The following is a 14702-nucleotide window of genomic DNA, read 5'->3' on the forward strand; positions in this document are numbered from 1 at the left end:
AATAAAAGTCTCCAATGTGTTTCATTGCGGCCAATCGAGCCAGTTAAAACAAGCGTCATAATCTTTCCTTCACCGACCACAATTCTATACTCCTCGCCACCTTAACTTGAGGCAGCCCAAACTGACCTGATGGGGCATTACCGGCTAGTCCTGCAAGGCCCTTTTTACAATCCTAGCAGCGATGCTTCCGTGAACACCCTAGTTCAATATTAACATTAATAAAATAATAATATTATTTCCACGAGGTTTTGGATTTGTTAAAAAATTTGATTGGAAATTGTGGATTTTTGTAAACTACATTTAATGTAAACATAATATCAGTAGAGACAATGGTGACAGCTAGAAAAAATAATCTTTATCCAATCAGCTATTTGTTATTTCATAGATGATGTATTCTCTAAACAGATGATTAGTATTTCATAAATGAAGTATCCAGTAAACATTGGAGAAAACTTAACAAAAACTGCCAAAATTCTTCTTTTTTCTATTATTTTATTTCTAAAGTAGTGAGGCCATATTAAAATATGGCTAAAGACACTCTCATCCATCCAGCAAAAACTATTTGGATCAAGAACGGTGCTCTATATTTCTTGCAGTGGGCCGCGTAAATTGGAATTTTGGCGTTACAGACACAATGACAGACAGACAGACAAACAAGCAGACACAAATTGAGATAAAACTCGTTTTGGCTTTCTTATGGTAGAAAAAGTAGAAATAACCAAAAACCTCATGGTTCTCTGCTATGTACCAACAAAACTGTTATTTTATTGATATAGATATAAAATCTTATATCAACTATTGTGTTCTGCTCATGTTTCGCCAATCGATGTATAAATCGATGGTTTCGCCACGGGGTAAGAATCTTTGCGTCTATAAATCTACCGTAAAAAATGAGTTACACATACTTATACTTATACAGACAAAAAGCAGTCGTACTTATTGCTTATTTTAAGGTAAAACTTTTGTGTATTGCCATGAAACTGTGAGGTAGAATCAAAAGTAATAACTAAATCGTAATGCAAACATCTATAATGAGAGTAAAAAGATTAATGTAAAAGCTGATATAAATTTTATATTTTAATTTTTTATTATTAAAGTTCTTTAATTAAGGTTCCTGTGCTAAGGGAGATTATTGAAAAAATGATATTTTACTTACCACATCAAGACATTTCATTCAAGCATGCAGTTGATAGGTGTGCGGCTTACGATTTTCTCAAAACTTCATAATCCTTATTAGCTTAAATCCATATAAATCCCAAAGTAGCCATGAACTTTTGACAAAACTACAAGTCACACCCCCATAAACCATATACTTAAAATGTTCGTCATGACGAGAAACCTTGCGCAAAACTATCCATTATTTCTAAATTGCCCTTTATGGTCTTAGTTCCTTTATAAAGGGAACTTTTCATATACCTAATGTTAAAATACCTCAGCTGTACTTATAAGTTTGTTATTTTTTTCAATTTATTAAAATCAGATGTGATTATTTGTTTGTATTACTGTATTCTGTTTTGTTTATTTTAGCTTAACTTAACCAATCGATAGTTTTAATTTGACTTATGAAGTCAAATGGGTTGAAGCCCATGGGTAACAGCTAGTATATATACTATTCCAAAAACATTATGACAAGTGGGTGTTCCCGAAAATATATTTTTTCTGGCGGCAACGAGTTTCTAAAATTAAAATTTATGTTTGTAAATCATCAAGTTATTAATTCCCTAATTTCAATAATTTGTATAACTTGTAATTTATTTTTGTACTTTTACTTTATTTTTATATAATTACTAGCTGTACCCGTGGGCTTTGCCCCGTTTAACTTCATAAGTATTCGCATGGCTCATTCACGTCCTGGTTGAAGTTCGTTCGCTACGCTCACTCATCTTTATGTTGGAGCTCGTTCGCTGCGCTCACTTGCCTTCAGGTTAGCTCGTTCGCTACGCTAACTCGCCTCAAGGTTGAAGTTCGTTCGCTACGCTCACTCACCTTTTGGTTGGAAATTAGCTGTTGTCATAAATAAAAAAAAAAATAATAGTACTGCACCCTGTTTGTAATCCTTGTAACTTTTATGCTTTTGAACATCATAGAACAGAACCAACTTGTTTAATGGAAACAGCTGTTAAGATTTATTAATTCCTTTGAAATATGAAAAATCATAAGGTTAACATGGGGAACTACAGGGCCACTGGGGCGGAGCCCGAAAGGATTTTTGAGATAAGAATATGCTTTAATGTTAATCGGGAATGTGAGCTATCATCATGCCAAATTTCAACCCAATCCGTCCAGTAGTTTATGCGTGATTTAGCAACACACACACACACAAACTCACAAACTTTCAGATTTATAATATTAGTAAGATGTCTGTGTCCGTGTCGAAATTTACACCCTTTGTATCATGGTAGCCATAATAAGGCTGTTATAATAACGATGACAAAAATAACAAACGAAAATCCATGAATATTAAGATCATAAATAGTAGGATTAAGATCATAAATGTTAACAAATCATGCCACTGGTTGAAAGTAAACATGTTTTTATTGATACTTAAATTGTTTTAGCTTAGTTTTGAAGCATTTTATACTTTTTCTAGCAATCAAGCTACAGTATTATTATCTACGACTTAGTCTTCATTTCTATTTAATCATCCCCGCATTTTATTCCATTTATTGACTTTAAATCTAATTGTCAAAATTGTTAGTTCGCTACAATTATAATGCCGGTTTGGTAAAATGTGTAAACAATTGTTAAACTACAAACAAATCATTGGTGTTTGCAAGTATTCAGTAAAGACCCGTATGTGTGTGTTTAGATGTGTACAGAGGCTACAGACTACTCCTCTGGTCCGATTTTGATGAAATTTTGTATCAGGTACTAATCCATGGCATCTCCAGGTGTTTTTTTTTTCATTTTTTAGAAATTTTGATATTTAATTTTGATATTTCCATAAAACCCATAAAATAACGGAAAAATTGACTTTCTCAAAAATGGCCTGAACGATTTTGATAAAAACTTAGTATATTGTAGCCCTTTAAAATTCTGAACAAAATGGTATGACTCCCATTTCTGTAAAAATTACGGTTAAAAAGTTATTGTAAATAATTTTTTCCTAATAAAAAACCCATAAAAATAAGAGAATAGTATTTTCTCCAAAAAGGTGGTTTTGATTGAAATTAGTATGTGATCCTTATAATAATTCTTAACAACATAGTGATACCCCCCCCCCCCATTCCTGTAAATTACGGTTAAAAAAGTAATGCAACTTTTGTGATTTTAACTATTAAATATCATAGTTACTCTCATCGCTTACCCATATGATAAAGGTTGTTGACAAGCTAATGGAAGAAAGTATGTGTCAGATTGCTGATACCGTTTATTTATTAAAAAAAGACATAATTGTGTGAGGCAGTCACAGAATGCGCTAGTGTCTAAAATTCTATTTTGTTCCTTAAATTTTGTTGCTGACATAGTTGATGGGTCATAATTAGAGATGGGCCGATTCCTGAATTGGTCGATTCCGATACCGATTCCGATTCTACAACTTTGGTTTTGATTCTCGATTCCGCACTCGATACCGATACCTCCTCACTACCGATACCTCATTTAATTCGAAATGATGGGTCACAATACCCCCTTCATATTTAAAATAATTTATCACATTTCAAAATGGCGGATCCAAGATGGCGGTCGAAAAAATACATCAGTCATAACCAAGTGAAAATAGGTTGACAATTACTGGTAGTGTATACTTATCTTTATCTAGCACTATTTTGAGGTTATGGACTTAGTTTGTAAATGCACAATGTTAAAATGGGCTAAAAATAAAGTTTTAAAAAGCCCTCATAACTTTAAAATGGATCAAGATTTTTAAAAACGGTTTGCGGCATTGTAATCAGGGTAAAAATGTAGTTCGAAATAATGGGTCACAACCCCACCTTTACATTCGAAAAAAAAATTTACATCCAATATGGCGGATCCAAGATGGCGGCCGGAAATGACCACCTTGTCAAAATGAAGTACTTACTACCCAACAATGTTTGGAAGTGGTCTGGGATTGATATTTGAAAAAATGTAGAAAAAAGTTGGGGGGGGGACAATTAAAACTCACCCTGTATATTAAATGCTTGTACCATCTGGCAACATTGCCTTTGATCTGACAACATGGCGGCAACTAGAGTTCTGTTAATTGACATTGACACTGTTGTCATGTCAACTGAACACAGCTCGTTATACCATACCGTCATTGCTACTCGTGAAATGCAAAGGCAATCTATTTTGTATTATAAAACTATTATGAATGTGAGATAATGAACTTGGAATCCTTATATATAATACGTGAAGGCGATTTCTACAAAACGCTACTCCTCCGATAATAATGAACGGATTTGTACAAACTACGTGTCAAAATAAAGAATTTTTTGTGTAGACCCCCCCTTTCACCAATTCATGTAATAAAAGTCCTCGGGCTTTGTCCCACAGGCGATCAATGTTGGAGTTTCTCCCATAAGATTAACATGGGGGAATATTAATATTTAATTGGAAACTTTGTCCCTTCTAATTTGAGAGAACGGCTGGGCGTAGAAACTTGGTAGAGGTGTCCAAAGAAAGGTTTTGGTCTGTAGATGAGTTATCAAAAGAAAAACTAAGCAAAATCCCTTAGGACTCTGCCCCAGAAGCCTTTAAAGATCCCTCCACAGAGTTGTTTACATTTTGGCCATGTGAATAATACTTTTTAATGAAACAGCTGTTCATTTTTACTTTCTCCCCCTATACCATAGTATATGGAGAAAGTATTGTTTTCGTCAAAATTTTCGAGTTTGAGTTTTGAGTGGATATATTCGTTTTGAGTCCCCCTGGACCCAAAAAAGTGGTTTTCGAAGTGATGTCTGTGTGTGTGTGTGTGTGTGTGTGTGTGTCTGTGTGTCTGGATGTGTACAGAGCTAGAGACTACACCTGTGGTCCGATTTCGATTAAATTTGGTATGTAGGTTCTAATCCATGGTATCTCTAGGCGTTTTTTTCATTTTTTGGAAATTTTTATTTTTAATGGGGATTTTCCCATAAAAACCCATAAAAAAACCGGAAAAATCGGATTTTATCAAAAATGGCCCGAACGATTTTGAATTAAATTTAGTATGTTGTAGCCCTTTAAATCTCGAACAAAATGGTACAAATCCCATTTCAAAAAATTACGGTTCAAAAGTTATGGTAAATGATGTTATTTTCCCATAAAAACCCCATAAAATAACGAAAAATAGGATTTTAGACAAAAATCCAGTTTTGATTTAACATAGTAGGTTATGGTCCTTACAATTTTGATAGTTGTTTTTCATTTTTTAGAAATTTTGATTTTAGATGGGGATTTTCCTATAAAACCCCATAAAATAACGGAAAAATAGGATTTTCCCAAAAATGGCCCGAACGATTTTGATAAAAATTTAGTATGTTATAGTCCTTTATATTCTAAACAAAATGGTACAAATCCCTTTTCTGTAAAAATTGCGGTTCAAAAGCTATTGCAAATTATGTTATTTCCCCATAAAAACCCCATAAAATAACGGAAAAATCGGATTTCCCAAAATTGGCTCGAACAATTTTGATAAAAATTTAGTATGTTATAGTCCTTTAAATTCTGAACAAAATTGTACAAATTTCATTTCCGTATATTTACTCTCACCGTTTACACATGATAAAGGTTGTTGACAAACTTATGGGAGAAAGTATGTGTCAGAATGCTGATACCGTTTATTTAAATTGTATTTAAAACAACACACATTTATTGGGAGTTACTGAATTCTACCAAATAATTATTTGCAATGTTATTTTCTGATTTTAAAATTGGTTTTCTTCTTTATCATGTCATGTTTTGCAATATAACGTTCCATTACAAAATCAGTGAAGAATCCTTTTATCAAAGCAATTTTAAATTATTTGTTATTGAACTATCTTATATCTATTGTACGGGTTGGTGTCTGCCTTTTTCATCACTTTTGCCTACATTTTATCATATTCTTCTACACATCCTTATAAATAATATCAAACATTTATGTAGAAATATCTGCTATTATCGTGTCTAATAAAATCCAAACATAGAAACCTTGCCTAAAATGGTACCCATCTTGACAAATTATTTGCACCTGCCTACATAACAAACTTTGGTACACTGGGTTGGTAAAATTATTGAAAATAACACGACATTTTGGCTGTAAAATATGGTACAAAGAGAAAATACTATTTAAGCAGCTACTGCCATGACAGAAAGGTCATATTCCTTTTAAACTAGATCACATAATACTTTATAAGATACGTTGATTAACAATATGTAAACGTCAATATATACGTAACAGCCAATTTACAGTGTTTTTGCTCTTTGGAAATGTCCCATTGCTACGTCATTTGCATTATTTGTTGCCAATGAAGCCGCAAGACCATATTAACTTGGAGGCCCTAACAGTTCATGAATAATATCCAACTTCACTTTAAGTATTCCACTACGCATGACATTCCGTGGAGAGATTATATTGACAACTTTATGTTATTGATAAGGCTGAGACAACTAATAACTGACATCCCCCGTGTCAAGGAATTCCATCTTTCACAGTAACCCCACAATCAATTTCTCAAAACTATGCTAGAGGGTTCATTCATTTGCACAGAAGTACGATATGAACTGACGCGACGTGACGAAGGAAAAATCAAACTTACACTGTAACAGATATACCTCCCTTTGAAGTTAGAATATGTCTTCGAAAATAATATTTTCTTTTGAAATAAAATCATGTTACACTGATGAAATCACGGTAGTGTTTAGCTTCAAAAGATCCATTAATACGATTTTAATACTATTTAAAGGTTCTTCCAAAGGAAGAGATACCATATAACATACTAATAATAACTCCGATGACGTACGGTATGGGGAATATTTTATTCATTGAATGATCAACCAAATTTTGCAACTAACGCAATTAATATCATTATTGTTTTTATACTTATTACTCTTTAAAGAATGCTAAATGCTTAAAATGTGTATATTTCACCCAATTTATCGCAGTTAGATGAATTAACACCTTGAAAGTAACCGTCAATTTCGACGGGTTTCACCTAGTTATTTATATTAGCTGACTTCAGATTATTCCAAATAAACTATGATTTGCCACTCTTCACAACCTTCAATGTCAGTTGAGTTTGGCATTATAATTAACCTCACTTTTCAGAATCGGTATCGAGTACAATGAAGCGAAGTATCGAGTATCGGCGATTCTTCGATACCACTGGTGTCGAAGGTATCGAGGTATCGAGAATCGGAATCGGCCCATCCCTAGTCATAATAGCTGCTAAAGCTCACAATAAATCGTTCTGCCAGTTTAACTTGGTAACAAAGTTCTTGTACTCATCAGAGATCAGTAATTTAGTTCAGCGCAATCTGTCGGTGGCTCACATCAACTACTACTACTTTGATTAAAAAACTAGAAACAACTTTAACATGGAGATGGAATGTCTAGTTGTTAGTCAAAGCTATAAGCTTCATTTTGATGTGCCATAAGCCTGTATTTTTATTTGGTAAAAGGCCTTGATAGGCCTTACAAATGATTATTATGTTATTTTTTTACTTAATACTGTTTGCATTTGGAAGTATGAGCATTAGTGTTTTACTATATCCTACTCCATGAAGTATATTTTACTTCTAAAGACGGTTCAAACGTCTCTGTGTGTAAGTGTGTAGGAAGTTGGTTGGATAGTTGAAGATGTATGGATGTATTCAGGGCATCTATTGCTGCACATTATCATTGGTAATGCAGTAGAACACTGTGGTGTCCCAGTTGTCCACTTTGCCCCTTTCGCTTGTCTATTTGTGATTGTAGGTGACATTGTGTCAATCCACTTGTGCTCTGCTGGCTGTTACCTGCTATCAGTGTTGTCAATGCCCTTAGGTCGCCTTATCAGTCTATATGTTAACCTCTCAACTCAATGCATTAATTTGATTAGTCATTCATCTTCAATTAATTACCTGTACTAGTTTTACTTTCATAACTTTCAATGTGATTTATTTTTATACTCTATTTACTAATAATTATTAATGTTAATGGATATTAACCACATTGGTAATTTAGCCCTATTGTAACAATTTATTGACCTTCTTGAGAATTATAATTTATTCCTATACAACAATGAAAATGATTTGACTATTCATCAAGCAAAAATCTCTGACCTTTACGCATTTTGTACAAAGATAGCTTTTGTACTAAGACTAAGTGTCATAGGTCTTTTTTGTTGTTTTAGATAGCAGTAGGTCAAGCCTATGAGTCATGTATTTAAAATGGCAGATTGGGATGTCCCAGTCGTAATAATGTCACAACCCTTGAAAAGCTCATTTACTCTTTCTTTTAGTTGAAAAAACCTCGTATTAAAATCTGACTTTATTTGTACTAGAAGAAATACCTGAAATTGAAAAGTCTAAAGATTTTCCACCAAATATGATTGATTTAATTCAACATACTTTTTAAGTAACAAGCAATTGTTCAGTACAAATAAATTAAAACAGTTTTTGTTGGAAAGCCTAAAATATCTGATCCTTGTTTTGTTTATCTCTTCCTAGTAACCAAAATTAACAAAACTCTTTAAACATCTGTCAGCTGATAATTAGGTGACAACTAAATTATATTTAACATTTTAAGACCCTGGTCACATCACTACAGGAGCCCTCTGCAAAGACTGGAAGTCCATGGAGTTTCGGGTGGGTTCCGAAAAGTCACAAAACAAAAAATAAAGAAATAAATTAACAGCAAGGATAAACAGGATTTCCATCACACTGAAATTGGATTCTTGAATTTCACTTTTCTTCCAGACTTTGTCGTATACGACTTTTGAAGATCCACATCTTTTGAAGTTTGAGATACAGTTGAGGGTTTAACTTCATCGAAGGACATAGGCCGGTTTAACTCTGTCAATACTAACATAACATTAGAGTTTTATTGTGATATTTTTACTGTCTTTCTTGATCACTGGATGAGGTCCAGTGTATGGATGTTGTAAAGATTTTCTCATTGCATCCACCCTCAGAAAAACGTGCAAACATGTGTCCTAATCACAAACAATGATGCTTCGGTTGATGCCGTGTCTCTTGATATTTGTTGGTTTTATTGATGAAATCTTGAGTCCTAATCGAGACACACAATTAGTCTGATCCTCTAGGGGTGCTGGCTTGGTTGCTGGCATAAAATACTAGCCAGGGAGGTGTAAAACCTCTCCAAAAACCATTTCTGCAGGTGAGGTGTTCAGATCCGAACAGAAAGCATTTCTTATCCATTCCAAGAAGCACTGTGGGTAAGGATTCAACCCACTTGGAGGCGGAGTGGCACATGATGGCCGCCTTGAGTTGTCTTTGGAAACTTTCTACCATGCCATTTGTGCATGGGTGGTAACTTGTTGTCCTTAATCTTGAAAATCCACACAAATTTCCCAACTCAGCAAAGAATGCAGATTCAAATTAAAGAAAATTGTTGATATCTTTACTGTACACAAGAAGGCTCCAGTGAGTTCCGGCAGTGATGTTTTCATTTGTGGTTATTTGGTCTGAATTATTTACTGCCATGATAAGGACATTTTTGCTTTTAATGTCAAAAGGATCTAATAAATAGCCAAAATCCAGGCAATTTTTGACTCCACTGACTATGAGAGGATTTAATGCTAGACAATTCTCGTTCTGAAGATATCTTTCTATTTAAATAAGGTAAAAGAGATCTGAGATCCAGTTTTTTCCAAGTATATTCTCCTGTATTTTCAGTTTATTCTTTGATGAAACAACCTCAGGAGCAACTGAAAATGTTTTATTAGATGTGCCTACATCACTCTTGTATGAATCTGAATTTAATGATATTGTCGATGTGGTGTTACATAGAGAAGTGCCTAAACTGGAATCACTGGAATTACCATCACAAATCGTTATATGGGAAGGACTCTACGACGTTTGCTCGTTTTCATCACTAACATTGCTTAAATTAATATCATTATTTACAACAGTTTCCTCCAAACATTCTACCATAAAAGGGTTTCTTACTGAGAAATTAAAATTGTCAATATTATGGGGTATCTTGTTTTCAGTGATGTATTTAGAAAGCTCCTTTTTTGATCTGAAGATCTTTCCTCTTGGGGATATAATATGTACATCAATTCTCCCTTTACGTAGACCAGTTTTCCTAATAATTTATTTTCTTTGCCAGCCCTTTGGTACATCATTTATACTTAAAGGAATAATTTTAAATCATTTAAAATAATAAATAATAATAATAATGTATTCTCATTTAATTGAGAATATTACTTCACATCAGCAAAAAATAATTTAATATCCAGTGATTGTAGCTTTTAAATGGTGCAAAATAAACAGACAGCTGATTAGGTCTTGTAAGCAGTCCTTGATTGATGAGGAGTCTAGGTTGTCTGTGGTCAGTGAGGGCAGAGTGCAGCAACTGATGTAAGTCTGTATTGTTTAGGCACCAGTGCCTAACCTGTCCAGTGCCTAACCTGTTCAGATCATGTTCCAGGCGGATTTATACACAGGATGTTAGAACCCAATAAAAATAGTGCCAACTATATAAGTTTTTGTGATCTTCTTTGATCTTTAATTCAATCATCAAAATGTTTTAATTATGATTCCAAATATAATTTGTAATGATATAAAATGCTTGGCTTCTTGTGAGTGCTCTAAATTTAAGAATAAAAGTGGTATGAAACTATGGCTGAAAACATGTGACAATTTGCATCCAATTAGTAAGTAGGACTATTTCAGATATTATTAAGTATATTTACTGTCTTCTTGAAATGGTTATAAAGAAAAAAACTTTTAAAAACTGTTATTGTATCATTATTACTTAGTTTAAACTACTTTTAAAAGTTAAAGTTAAATAACACAATATTTCATAAATAAAATAGAGCACTTTAGAACAAACCAATACTTGTCTTCCAAGTGTTATTTTAATGTTACTTTAATGTTATTTTTAACCGGTTTTCCTTCCAGTCGATGATCGTAGCATTCCCCACTCCATGAACTCAACAGCCAATTTTGACGCACTTTCACCATTGTCTAATCGTTTTGACACTTCAAGTTTGTCTTGTAATGTAACCGAAGTATGTTTACGTTTTGAAGCCATTTCACCACATTCACAACCTCAAAAGATAACGTTACAAAGTGTACACAAATGTTATTAAACACCAGGTTTGTTTACTTTATAAATTGGATGTTCTGAACACCAGAATTGCCAACCTAAAGAACAAGATTGCAGTACAGTGAAACCAATGCAATTTATTGTAAAAACAACAAGTGACCCAGTACGTGCTGCCACCTATCAAGAAAGTTGAAACTACTAGCACCATCGCGTAACGCCATTAATGCGGACACAAAAAGTAACCCAGTACCTGCCACCTATCGGGGAAAGTTGAAACTACTAGCACCATCGCGTAACGCCATTAATGCAGACACAAAAAGTAACCCAGTACGTGCTGTCACTTATTGGGGAAAAGCCGAAACTGCTAGCACTGTCGTGTTACGACACTTAGTTGTACTTGGTCAAAGTATTCTGTAATGTCCGAGCTGCTGGGCGAGATAGACTTGTTGTTAGTAGGCCAATGGGCCAACTTAAAGGTTGTATTTCATAGTTACGTGTATTTTAGTAAACATTTAGCTGAATCCGAAATATTCGGTAATCCGAAATGGGTCCGGTCCCAACCATTTCGGACTATTGGGACTCTACTATTATATCAACCAAAGCTAGTTTTTTTTTACCCGTTTTTCTCTAATAATAATTTATGGGGGGGAAATAACTTAAGTTACAATAACTTTTAAACCGTAATTTCTACAGGAATGGGAATGGGGTTGTACCATTTTGTTCAGAATTTAAGGACTATAAACATACAGTACTAAATTTTCACGTAAACTAAGTATTACCTATACTAGTTGTGTCATCCTGTGTTTTCATCAGTCCTACTTCAAAACTTACATTTATAGAACAAATACTAATGTCATGGTAAATATACTGTAAAATTGATTTATATTCACTTTCATATCAATTTGAATAATCATAAGCCTACTTATGCTATGACAAAGTATAAATATGACAAGCACAGTTTATATACCCTTAAATAATTATGTGAGGTAGGTAGATTATTTTGTACAGTATCATTCGCACAAAAACATAAAGAGTTTTAGTTAATCAAAAGGTTATAGAGCAATACAAAATTAGCAAGAAATGTTCAAAATTCATCGCTGAGCTCTTAATTAGAAAACTACCACTTTCTGGGTTATTTGGAGGGGGGCTACCTTTCTACACTGAAATGTTAGTGGTCCGGACCGGCTCGCATTTCCTCCAAAAATTGTTAATGTGGCCCTTGAGTAAAATAGTTTGGAGACCCCTGAGATAGAGGGTGAAAGTGCAAATTGTTAATTTAAAATTCCCAGGTTATTCTTATGAGAATAAATAAACTGCTGTAATTTGCTTTTTCTCATTCTTCATTTTCTTTGTTATGGATATGTTTTAATGAAATTTGGCAATTTTGTTTATTTCATACTAAGCTATCAAAATTTCAATAAAAAAAACGTACCAAACCTGCCTGTAGTAGCAAACCTAAGTTCTCATTAAAATTAATGTGATTTAAATAGGAAATAAATCTGCCAATTTTAAGGGAATATTTTAGTAGAAATCCAGCCAGGCAAATGGAAATTCGCTTATTCTGCATCTGCAGGTTTGTTGTGGCGGAAGTGTTTTATAGTATTTCTACAAAAACGTCACATTGATGAGGAACATGTAAACTATTACAAAATAACTGTGGTGTAATATCAAAGATTCCACTATTTTTTTAAGAAAACTTCAGTAACAAAAGCACAATGTTGAACTGTTCACTGCCCCATTATTAGGCTTACTGAAACATCATCAGTATTGGGTTAGCCATATCATCATTGGACCACCCACTATAATATTGTGGAGGGAGGCGAGAGTCTCCTTGGTTAAGAAATTAGGATTCCATCTATCTCCTGACTTGGAGTCAAATGTCAGCATCACTAATGCCTGCGCCTCTGCAAATCTGTACTGGGACTCACTGCTCGGAAGTCTAAAAATGTCCTCTCCCCGGCAACAATCAAGATTCTCTATTAAAAATACCATAATCTGGCCCATATGGATCTATAATTTCGCTGGCTCTGACCATGATTAGTAAGCGGACTCTGTCGTCTGTCTTGGGTCGCTGGCCGGAAGTGAATCATTCCTCTTTTGCTAGAGTTTACCTACATAGTCCAAGTCAAATCTTTCGTCTGAGGAATCTCTGTTCTGTTTTTCAAGCTATTTCCTTTCATTACAATGCAAAATAATCAATACTCTGTAACAAAAAAAATATATATATTTATACCGGACCACTTTTGGACCAGTTTTAGGCTTTAAGCTAAAATGGTAAAACCAGTGAATAAAAAAAAAATTGTCAGTACTTCTAATACTTTTTACTTTTTCATTGAAATGGCGACCATACAAAGTAGGTATTTTAAGCAAAGCATGAATGGAGATGAGTGTAGGATGAGTGGCACGATCTTGTAGTCTTTTTAGAAACTAAGGCCGACATATTCCTTTGACACAGCTGTTAATTAATAGCCCATACAGCTAATGGCAACTAAGGGACTTAGAAAATAGAGCAACAAGGTAGAGCAAGAGTTTATAGTGGAATCCTAACCACATTTTTGCCTTGGTATTAACAAATTCAGGATAGTACTGCGGGTAGTCTTAGTACTCACTAGTGCAGACATTAATCCACACCAGGGAGTATCGCATCCACAGTGCATGCCCATAAATTTCCACAATTTGTGATAATAAAATAAGTTACTTCAATTGGCCATATTTTAAAATCATACTGAAATGTTGAAGGTTGCTGCATGCACAGGCTGTCTATTGCATGATTGAACCTGCAGAGCAGACCAGACAGATGGCTGCAGAGCTGGCAGAAAAGCTGTTTGCTGCAGGAGAGACCATGAATCTTGCTGGACTCTATTCTGAATTCTCCCTTTATTCCTTCACCAAAAGCAACTATGATGAGGTAAGCTGAGTACACAGTATAGTTAACAGTAGGAGTGTGCGAGTAGTAAATATTTGGGTTGTCAAGTTTTCCAAAAACCTTGCAAGCTTCGAACTATTTTGAGTCGAGTATTTTTATGTAGTGAAGTGCAATGCATGACTGCCTCAAAATCTATCCATCTATACTATTATTAAGAAGAGGCGGTGTCTCTCTGTGTGTGTGTTTGTACACGCACACAGTTAAAACAACTTATTTAAACGACTAATCGTTCTATTGAATGATATGGCGTTTGCTTAGGGACTGCCAAATACTAAATGATATGGGGTAATTCGTTATGGGCTCATTATAGTGAGGTTCCACTGTACTATGTATAATTCCATAAAATAGCCATCAGAATAATTATGAAGTTAGTTTACAACTAAAAAAAAACCATATAAATATTCAAAGGAGTAAAAGTTTAATCATGGTGAGGACATTTTATTTTTGACACAATTTTTCTTGAAAAAAATCTTTAAATTCCTCAAACTACCATCCACATTACACTAGGCTTAGCTATGAAAGATGTACACTATTTCAACCAACTTAATCAATATCCTTTTAAACAAATCATCCAACTGTAAAGCTAGTTGTGCCTATGAGTTGTATATTACACAATAT

At 34.0% G+C, this 14702-nt stretch overlaps 1 protein-coding gene across 1 annotated transcript in view; it reads left to right on the forward strand.

Moving 5' to 3' along the window:
* LOC128982894 (amyloid protein-binding protein 2-like) overlaps positions 1-14702 on the forward strand; it is a 102441-nt gene that overhangs the window by 40876 nt on the left and 46863 nt on the right. The window contains exon 5 of the mRNA XM_054401950.1: positions 13898-14066. Coding sequence (XP_054257925.1) covers positions 13898-14066 — 169 coding nt within the window. The remainder of the gene's footprint in view (positions 1-13897; positions 14067-14702) is intronic.

Source organism: Macrosteles quadrilineatus, unplaced genomic scaffold (genome assembly GCF_028750875.1).
Source record: "Macrosteles quadrilineatus isolate MER2022 unplaced genomic scaffold, UCM_ALF_1.0 Scaffold_1__1_contigs__length_201487025, whole genome shotgun sequence".
Taxonomy (NCBI): domain Eukaryota; kingdom Metazoa; phylum Arthropoda; class Insecta; order Hemiptera; family Cicadellidae; genus Macrosteles; species Macrosteles quadrilineatus.